At 38.0% G+C, this 11,338-nt stretch overlaps 1 protein-coding gene across 1 annotated transcript; it reads left to right on the forward strand.

The window, feature by feature from the left end:
- Positions 1-228: 228 nt before the first annotated feature.
- Positions 229-1,463, forward strand: LOC110761999 (glucan endo-1,3-beta-glucosidase). The gene is given in 2 exon segments (XM_088244433.1): positions 229-384; positions 564-1,463. Coding segments are annotated over 2 exon segments (738 nt in total). The 5' UTR covers positions 229-326; the 3' UTR covers positions 1,244-1,463.
- Positions 1,464-11,338: the final 9,875 nt, after the last annotated feature.

The raw sequence follows: 11,338 nt of genomic DNA on the forward strand, positions 1-11,338 counted from the left end.
GATATATATAATAAAATATGAAGGATCCTAAAATATAGCTTTGTATGGCTAGAGATGGAAAAATTTAGCCATGCACTATTCTTTAAAAAATTAATATTTTGGAGGGCTAAATTTTTAGCCTTGAACTACATTTAGCCCTATAACTGGAGATGGCCTTACGTACTCAAATTCCCCCAAAAAAAAAATCGTAAGACTAGTCGTCTTGTGACTTGTCATCGCAGGAACCATAAGTCCTGCAAAAGAACAAAACGTTAGGCCCGCACCAAGGCTATATAACTAAAGCCCAAGCTCATCAAATTCGAAGCAAAGCAAGCTAAGACATTGCGATGATGAAGACCCTAGTAGTAGTCCTCAGCCTCAGCTTAACCATCCTTTCCTTCGGAGGTAAACAAGCTTCTTATTTTCTTTAAGTTTTTCATTTGGCCAAACGATAGAAATACTCATTGATATTTTCTTAAAGTCGAAGCTTCTTTTTTTCTTTAATTTGAATTTAATATTTGTTCACAATAAGTGTGGTTTGTGATTACTGCATCAAATTAAGTGTGGTTTATTTTGCATGGCAGGTGCACATGCAGCGACAATTTCTTTCAAAAACAATTGCCCCTACATGGTTTGGCCAGGAACCCTAACCTCCGATCAAAAACCTCAATTATCAACCACAGGGTTCGAGTTAGCATCCCAAGCTAGCTTCCAGCTAGACACTCAGGTGCCGTGGAACGGTCGCTTCTGGGCCCGAACTTGATGCTCCACGGATGCCTCTGGAAAGTTCGTCTGCGCCACCGCAGACTGTGCCTCTGGTCAGGTCATGTGCAACGGTAACGGTGCCATTCCACCGGCAACTTTAGCGGAATTCAATATTCCAGCAGGCGGAGGACAAGATTTCTACGACGTTAGCCTTGTTGATGGCTTCAACTTGCCCATGTCTGTTACTCCACAAGGCGGTACCGGCGACTGCAAGACGGCTAGTTGCCCGGCGAACGTGAACGCAGTTTGTCCGAGTGAGCTGCAAAAGAAAGGTTCTGATGGGAGTGTGGTTGCCTGCTTGAGCGCATGTGTTAAATTCGGTACGCCACAGTACTGTTGCACTCCGCCTCAAAACACTCCAGAGACATGCCCATCGACAAACTACTCTGAGATATTCCATAACGCATGCCCCGACGCTTACAGCTATGCTTATGATGACAAAAGGGGTACATTTACATGCAATGGTGGACCTAACTACGTCATTACTTTCTGCCCATGATGAGCATACATATATATGAACTATAGAAAGGACAAGATCTTTAATAAAGATAGGACTCTCGACATGTAATGTGTCGATAATTAGTCCGGCTCTATATTAAACGTTTGATCTTTAATAAAGGTAAGACTCTCGACATGTAATTGGTAACGTGTCGATTATTATAGTCTGACTATGTATCAAGCATTTGATCTTCAATAAAGATAGAATTGTCCACATGTAATTGATAATGTGTCGATATCGATATTATTATCATCAATAATAAAAATATATGATATGTTAATGATAAACTTTGGACAACTTCAATAAAATATCTATGTGAATAGTTCGGTATTTAATTAAAGATAGAATTAACGTTATATTGCACCCATAATTTGTATGAAATATATATTACCCCTCTTTCTGTATGTTACAATAACATAAAATTACGAATGGTTTTATGTGAACGAATGGTGTCCACATGATGCAATGAGGTTCAGTAGCAATTATAAGTACAATAACATGTCAAAATGGATAAAACAAAAAACAAAAATTTCAAATAAATCGCATGTCATGTCATGTAATCTTCAAATGTGAATAAAAAATTTGATCTCTGTAAAATTATTGAGAATAAATTGCAATTAATGCATTGAAAAAGCCATGCCCATGAAAATGAACGTCCATATCTTAATGGAAAAAACTTGACTCCTTAAAATTGAGGAGAAACTCCTTACCATAAATGTTGTTTTGACACATGTCAAAACCCCATTCGTTTTAAGTAGGATCCCCTCCTTAATTTTAAGTAGCCAAGCCATGCTCTTTGAGGGTATCTTTATCTCTATGATGCTCATCATGTACTACGAACAAACAAACAAACTATTGAGCTTGTGCTTATACGAGAGATCTACTTGGATTTTTTTGACTAATAATTACGTTAATTTCTTCAAAGGTTTTCCTTATACTTTTCCGCAACATTGTACTCACACTGAATGTTAGAAGGATCTTACGCCATCTATATTGACATTATTAACATCATTTAATTCTCAAGTCATGCATATATAATAGTAGTAGCTAGGTTTGGTTGGCAGCTTCTATAGGGCTGGCCTTGCACAGCTACGCTCAATTATTTTGTCTATCGACATGTTAACCTACTTCCTTTGCTAGTAGGGTATGGCTCAATTGGTTGAGCTCTTCCACCTCCACTCTTGTGGGCTGAGGTTCGAAATTCTCAGGCACCCATGGGCGGAACCAAGGCAAGGGCTGCCCTTGGCTCTAGCCTAGGGACAGTTTGGGAAAAAACAAATTAAATATACATATAGTCTAATATTTTAACTATATATATAATCTCAACACCAATATGCATAGTAAGAGGTCTTCCACATTTGTCTTTGGTGTTAAAGTTTATCCCAACAACAATTTAAAAAAATTTCTATTAATTTGTCTCCAAAAGTGAAACATTTTTCTAAATAAAATTCACCTTTTCGTGAATAATATGGCTCTAATTTTTTTTCCTTGTGTTTACAATTAGCATGATTTATATGATTTAATGTATATTTTTATTTCTAGAAAAACTATAGAAAATGTAAGTACAAAAAAAAATTATCATTAGATTTTAAGCTAATAACTTTAGCTAGCCCACCCATTGAAAAATTTCTGGTTCCGCCCTTGCAGGCACCCAATGAATATTTGTATAAACTCCACTTCCCCAAATGCTTGTACTAAAAAAAAACCTAATTCCTTCAAATCTTTGAGTTGAGGGACAATATACCTCGAGCTTAACTCTTAATACTACTTTCTGTACCCATAAGGATACACATAGAAACTAGAAAGGAAAACTTTCAGGCCAATAAACAAAAATACATCGTTGAGAGAGCAAAGGCTGGGGGAGGGGCAAGACGGGGAAAAGTGAGTCGCCTGGTCCGATGGCAAGTGGTATGGAGAACAGGTGTATTGGTGAAGTTTTCAGCCAACCCTAGCTAGGGTGAGTGTTTAGTACAAGTAGTACAAGAGATTGGGAGAGAGGGGTTACACAAGTATTTTTTTTTCTCAATTTAAATATTTTTATTAAAGCAAAAAATTGAATGGTAAAAAGTAAACCAATGAATAAGGGAAAAATGGACAAAATCCAAGAGGATGCAGAGTAACTAAGGCCTAGCTATTTTGTTTTCAGTTTTTATATGGTATAAAAGAGAGATGAAGAAGGGTGAGAATGTGGAAGAAATGTGTGAGACATTGTGCATTTCATGAAAACTAAAAATTGAAAACAATTTTGAGGTGTTTTCATTTCTAAGTTCTGCTTTATTCCTCCATCCTCTCTTGTCTCTTCCACCACCTTCCTCTATGTGCAAACACGAATATGGCATACAATAATAATATGAAGAAGAAAAGATTTCCCGAGTATCCCGATTATTACGAGATAAAGACATACAATAATAATATGAAGAGGAAAAGATTCATTTCTCCACACTTGATAATGTATTGTGCATATGAGTATGGTTTTGTGACTATCTTTCTTTATGAGTTTTGAAGTATTCATGATTTAATAATTTTGTAAGTATTCATGAGTAACATACGACCCCAAATGAATCCATCTAGAAAGCCGACGAGTGTTTTAACCATTTGCTAAATGACAGCAATCATAGCCAAAGTGGTGGTCATGAAGTGATACTTCTGGACTTGGACCTGGGCGGCTTTGACTTAATTGCTGAGTACCGCAAGTCATGCATGAAAAGATGCATTGATCGAAAGGCTAGGCGTTTCTTTTTCTCTCCTGGCTAGAGGACAAAAGCATATGCATGTTGGGCATTCTACAATTATAATTTCTTGGATTTGTTAGGTTTATTAGTATTCAAATATCAAAACAAGAGTGCAACCGTTTGTGTTAGTCTTCTTTAATGACATGTTAGTATTTGTAGCAATTCAATGACATGATAGTATTCTTGTTAATTTTTTTAACGATGCAAGGGGCAATTTTGTCAACCCAAAACCCTTGAGCGTAAAAGCTTGTTTGAAATTCTCCCCCATTTCATATTTGGGCTTGAAATTCAACCACTAATCCCAAATTTTGAAGAACCTTAAATCCAAATGACCAATTTCAAGCCCTAATATGAAATTAGGGGAGTTTCTGATGAGCTTTTATGCTCAAGGATTTTGTGTTGACGAAATTGTCCCTTGCATCGTCAAAGAAATTGACAGGAATACTAACTTGTCCTTGAATTGCTACAAATATGAAACTACAAGGTCAAAATTGGCGGAATAGAAACTATAGGGTCAAAAGTGGTTGAAGTGCCAAACTACAGGGACCAAAAGTGACTTTTAGCCTAATACTATTGTTCACATGATATTGAAAAGTACAGGAAAATTTCACTTCAATAATCATTATTTTAGTTGAAAGGGAAAAAGAGAAAAATTGCTCAAGAGCAGAAAAGTTTAGTTTTGGAATGTGAATTCAAGAACTTAAGTTATATATAAATTAAATACCGTATAAAAGACGTTCTTTGTAATGTGAAGCTTACAAAGATCCAAATTTCATAAGATGGAAGAGTCAAATAATATGGTAGAATATTTTCTGATATATTTCATTCTCCGAAAGGAGGTATTTATAATACAAAGTTACAAACCCTAGTAGAGTTAAACTAGGAAATAAGTGGAATCCTAATTACATAATATCTATACAAAAGGAAATAAATAAAATCCTAATAGAATAAGAAGGAAATATCCTAATATAATAGGATATCTCGCTAACACTCCCCCTCAAGTTGGAGTAAAGACGTCACGCATGCCCAACTTGTCAAGCGAGTTGAGAAAGATACTTGTAGAAATAGCTTTCGTAAGAACATCGGCTAACTGATACTCTGAACGGATGAAGGGGAAGGAAACAATCTCCGCATCCAACTTTTCTTTAATGAAATTTCGATCAACCTCCACATGCTTTGTACGGTCATGTTGTACAGGGTTATGAGCAATTGCAATCGCAGCCGTATTGTCACAATATAAATCCATGGGTTTAAGCCCAAAACCAAGGTCTCTCAACAATCTCCTCAACCATAGTAACTCAGATACACCATGGGCCATCCCCCGATATTTGGCCTCAGCACTAGATCGAGACACCACTTTTTGTTTCTTGCTTCTCCACGTAACAAGATTGCCACCAACAAACATAAAATACCCAGATGTCGAATGCCTATCTGTAGCTGAACCTGCCCAATCGGCATCTGTGTACCCTTCCACATCTGTATGACTATACTTGGAAAACATTAACCCCTTGCCAGGAGTTACTTTGAGATACCTCAAAATACGTGTCACAGCTCTCATATGGTCTTCACTAGGTGAGTGCATAAACTGACTCACTACACTCACTGCATATGCAATGTCAGGACGTGTATGAGCTAAATAAATTAATTTCCCCACAAGCCGTTGATAGCGCTCCTTATCAGTAGGAACTTGATCAGGATATAACCCCAACTTGTGATTCTGTTCACTAAGAGTATCAATTGGTTTACAATCCAACATTCCAGTTTCTGCAAGTAAATCCAACACATACTTCCTTTGGGACAAAAAGATACCATGTTTAGATCTAACAACTTCAATCCCAAGAAAGTACTTCAAGTCACCTAATGATTTCATCTCAAACTCATATGCCAGATATTTCTGGAGATTTTGCATTTCTGCCTGATCATCTCCAGTCACAATCATATCATCAACATAAATAATTAAAGCTGTCAATTTACCTTTATGACGCTTTAAAAACAAAGTATGATCTGAGTTACTCTGCACATACCCAAACTTCTTCATAGAGGTTGCAAATCTCCCAAACCACGCTCTTGGAGACTGCTTCAATCCATATAAAGACTTCTGCAGCTTACACACAACACCATCTTTAGAGGTTACAGGAATACCAGGAGGGAGATCCATGTAAATCTCCTCCTTAAGGTCACCATGGAGGAATCCATTTTTAACATCAAATTGTAACAGCGGTCAATCATGATTAGCAGCCAAGGACAAGAGTACGCGCACAGTATTGAGCTTTGCTACTGGAGCAAAGGTCTCCATGTAATTGATAAGCCCATATTTTATATATATTTTATGCCTCATTTACTTATCTATTTGTTAATTTCCTTGGATTAAATTGGTTGTTTTAATTAGTTTTGTGAGATTTGTGAAGGAATTGTAAAATATGAGAAAGTGTGCTAAAAAGGGGCAAGAATATGAAGATTGGAGATTAATCAAGTCAAGAAGCCAAGCCATTCCTTTTGTCGCAAGGAATGTTGTCAAATTTCCTAATTCAAGACGATTCAAGTTTTATCAAGTCAAACAAGGAGAAATAAAGAAGACCTTATATTAGAAGGAATCCTACTTTTATAATAATTGTAATTATACCTTAGATAGGTAGGATTTGTAGAAGAATTATAAATAGGGAGTTCAGGTCATTGTTCAAGGGGGAATTACCCATCGATCATCCTCCATCCTCCATCATCCTACATATTCATAGCCGAAATATCCAAAGGAGAATACGAAGAAAGCTTGTGCAACCTTGGCGTTCTACTTGGAGAATTCGGTGCCTTCCATGTCTTCATCAACCATCAAGATTCTCAATAAGTCCTTCATGAACTAATTCCTTTTACTAGGGCTACGATGTAGCCTAGCTATGAATACTCAAATTCTTTGATATTGTTAATTTTATTTATCTATACATGTTGAGTGCTTGTTACCGTTCTTAATGCTTTCAATTAATTGGCCACTAATTGCATGATTGGAAGAATTAGGTTGAAACCGGAAGGAGATTCCTAATAAAAAGCTTCTTGTAACAAGTACCATAAATTACATAGCCGACTCGGAAGATTAGGTTATGGTTTGTGTAATCTTCATTATTTTCCACAAATCTTAATGGGTTCTTAGCTATCTAAATCCATAACTAGGAATAGAGTGGGTTGACTGTAAGGAATACAACTAATATAACTCGGAAGAGAGTATTAGTGAGGTAAGGGAAAACGATTATCAACATGTTAGGTAATTAGAATTTGCAAGCTAGAAGGATTTGGGTGGGATTAGCTAGGTGAAATCGGTGCCCTAGTGCTTTATCATCTTTGTTTTCATCTTTTACTTTATTTCCTTAATCCCAATTTATTTTGCTTGCTTAATTAGATTTTAATCATCATAATTCTCTTTTCGTTTAATTCAATTATAATTAGATATAAATCACTCTAGTATTTAATAGATTACTTGATCCCTGTTGGAACGATACTCTACTTACTACTATATTAATTTGAGCGATATTGTCCACTCCATAGGTCTGAGTATACACTTTTGCTACCAATCTTGCCTTGTAACGGTCAATGGACCCATCAGCCTTGTGCTTCAAAGTAAACACCCATCTGCACCCAACTGCCTTTTTACCCTTTGGAAAAGGAACTAACTCCCACGTGGCATTTTTGTTCAAGGCTTCCATCTCAATATGCATTGCATCTATCCATTTTGGATCAGATAAAGCATCCTACAGCTTAGTTGGCACACATACACTAGATAATTGACACAAATATGATGCATATGACTTAGACAAATGATGAGTTGACACATAATGGCTAATGAGATATTTAGACTTGGCATGTATATGAGGAGAATATTGTACTTTAGGTTTCCCACGAGTGGTTCGTGGGGGTAACTGATAAGGTGACACAGATAGATCATTAGAAATTACCTCACTTGATTCACTATCATGAGTAGATTGGGGCATTGGCAGGGCAGAAAGGGGGTCTTGTGTCAATCTCATCTACACCATAGTCTTCAGTATCACTATCACATTCTTCTTGGGAAGAGCCAAAAAACTCCAAAAAAGGGCCTGGCGACCGGTCGCTGATTTCTAGGTGACTGGTCGCTGGGCTGTCGTCGTCGCTCATCGAGGCAAGCAACTGGTCGCTGACCTCTGGGCGACCGGTCGTTTCCAGGTAGGTTGTATCACAGGCATGCGACCGGTCGCTGACCTCTAGGCGACCGGTTGTTTCCAGGCAAGTTCGTTCGCGACCGGTCGTTTCTTCTGGGCGACTGGTAGCTTCCTGTTCGTGGGAAATTCCTTCTTTATGTCCAAGATCTTCCACATTTTCCACTCCGAAACTCTTCAATTCACTCCCCTTCTCTCCCTGAATTGGAGAGGAGGGAGAGACATAATAGGGCACTTCTTCATGGAAAGTCACATCCAAAGTAACATGCACTTTCTGGGTAGGTGAATGATAGCATTTATAACCCTTATGAGTAGAACAATAACCAATAAAGACATATCGCAGAGCACAAGGATCAAGTTTACTCCGTTGATGAGAGTAGACATGAACATAAGCAACACACCCAAAAACTTTAGGTGGCAACTTGGAAACGGAGATAGGGGAAACATGGTCACCAAACACATCATGCTGAGTCTTGAAATTAAGAACCCGGCTAGGCGTACGATTAATCAAATAGGCAGAAGACAGAACAACATGCCCCCAAAGGTGATGGGGAACAGACATATCCAACATGAGTGAGCGGGCAACTTCAAGCAATTGGCAGTTCTTTCTTTCAGACACACCATTTTGTTGAGGAGTAAAAGGGATTGTCGTTTGGTGAATAATACCTTGAGCACGGAAGAAAGACGCCAAAGTATTATTCACATATTCACCTCCGTTATCTGTCTGGAATACTTTGACTGTCTGAGCAGAAACCATAGTACAAAACTCTGGAAGGATGGAAGCAACATCATGTTTATTTTTCAGCAAGAAAACCCAAGTAAGTCGGGTACAATCATCAATAAATGTGACGAATCAACGAAATCCGTTTGAAGTAATGCGAGCCGGACCCCACACATCAGAATGCACTAAATCAAAAGGCTTTGCAGTTTTACTGTCACTTAAAGGAAACACAGTGCGATGGCTCTTGGCCAAACTACATGTCTCACACTTAAAACTGGACTCATAACAGGAGCGAAATAAAGATGGAAACAGACGCTTAAGGTAGCCAAATGACAGGTGTCCCAAGCGACGATGCCATAACCAAATTTGCTATTTGTCTTTGACACTGCAACTTTGAACAGTATTAACGACACGATCACGAACTGGTGCAGAAGGCAATGTCAAATAATATAACCCCCCCTATCCGTTTACCATGCCCAATCACCTCGTGAGTCTTGAGATCCTGAAAAGAGCAATGGGTAGAATAGAAAGTAGCAGAAGCATTAAGTGTATCAAGTAATCGACCAACAGATAACAAGTTACAATGGATATTAGGAACTAATAACGCACGAGACAAGGACAGAGTTGGAGTGAGAGAGATTGTGCCCTCGCCAGTAATTGGAGAGGGCAAGCCATTAGCACTAGTTATGTATGGGTCACGGGTGTTACTAGACAACTCATCAAAAAATTTAGCATCATAAGTCATATGATCAGAAGCACCAGTATCAATTATCCAAGTATTGGAGTCAGTACCTGGAATAGAGTCAGAAACACGCAAATTTGTAGAAGCAGCAGCAGCAGCACCAACAATGGAGTTATCACCCATAATTGTAGCAGAAACTCAACAAAGCACGCAGAGTATACAACAGAACACAGCACAGACACAAATACGGCAGATGCACGAAGACAAGCACGAACACAGTAGAGGCACGAACACAACACAGTACACAGCGGAACACAGCAAAGGCACAGGCACAAGAACCCTAAAAGAAATTAGTGCACACAGTAGAACATGGGTGGGCACAACACACACAGGTCACCAGAAACTAGGCTCTGATACCAAGTCAAATAATATGGTAGAATATTTTTTGATATATTTCATTCTCCGAAAGGAGGTATTTATAATACAAAGTTACAAACCCTAGTAGAGTTAAACTAGGAAATAAGTGGAATCCTAATTACATAATATCTATACAAAAGGAAATAAATAAAATCCTAATAGAATAAGAAGGAAATATCCTAATATAATAGGATATCTCGCTAACAGGAAGAAGACTAAAAAATACTAGTCAACTTGTATGTGTTTGACTAGTCATCTTTTGTGCATCATGAAGTTTGCCAGCTCATTTCGTTTTTCTAGCTAGGTCCTAACGAATTTTGTCTTATTCTCTGATATTCTTCTGGTACCATTTGTTTATTTCAAACCTAGGAATTTTGGGTAAATGGTCCCTTCATTCCTTTTGAGACGTCACTTTAGAAAATGTGATTTTGAGAGGTTGTGAGGTACTCCTCCTTTGCTCTCCTTTTCTTTGGAAGTGACTTCTCCATGTTTTCATAAATGAGTTTTCCAAATTGATTTTGAAAACTGCTTTGAAAATGAAATATGCATCTAGTTAAATCAAACACATACTCATATAGACCTAGGTCATATTCTTGAAGAAATTGGTAATTTCATTTTGAATCCAAATTTCGTGTTCCTGTTCTAATTGGAGCTAAGCTGCCGGTGCCATGGGATGAACGAGCTGAGGAGGAAGCTACCATTGCCATGAAGACCTAGCTGCAAAGACAGGACCCGACCCAAATTCCACTTTGGAATCTGAGTTGAACCCTGTGTGTGTCCGACACCTGGCGGGTGCCGGGCACAAATGACTAAATTACCCTTCTAACTAAACTCCAAGCTTATCTGAAGTTTGACTTCTGCCGAAGTCTCCCCTGTAAATTGCACTTTTCCCAAAATTTCCATCAGTCAACAAACATTTATATAACCCAATCTTTAGCATACATTAAATTATATCCAAGCAATCAAGCATCATATGAATACGGCCTCAGGCCTCAACAAATTGAATAATTCATTATGGTAACAAAATTTGATTCTAACTCTTAGAACATCCCCAGAACAGTATTAGGTTTCAAATAACTTAACTGGACTGCTTTTCAATCACTTGGTCTCGTAGCTACACCTGGTAACTCTAGGTTGCCTACGTACCCTTTTGCAGTACACGTATTTACATTTATATAATCATTCCATCACTCAACAATTGGACAAGTCCAATAATATTCTGTCAATTCCTCATATCACCATATGTGACATGCCTTCGCTAGCCTCAGTGACCCAAAGTCAGTCCGAGCCACGACCCTTGCTGGATCAGGAGACATTTAGTCCAACTGATCCGAATTCCTTGCTCCACACGGTCCGGATATC

The sequence above is a fragment of the Prunus avium genome, chromosome 7 (assembly GCF_965620075.1).
Source record: "Prunus avium chromosome 7, drPruAviu1.hap1.1, whole genome shotgun sequence".
Classification (NCBI taxonomy): domain Eukaryota; kingdom Viridiplantae; phylum Streptophyta; class Magnoliopsida; order Rosales; family Rosaceae; genus Prunus; species Prunus avium.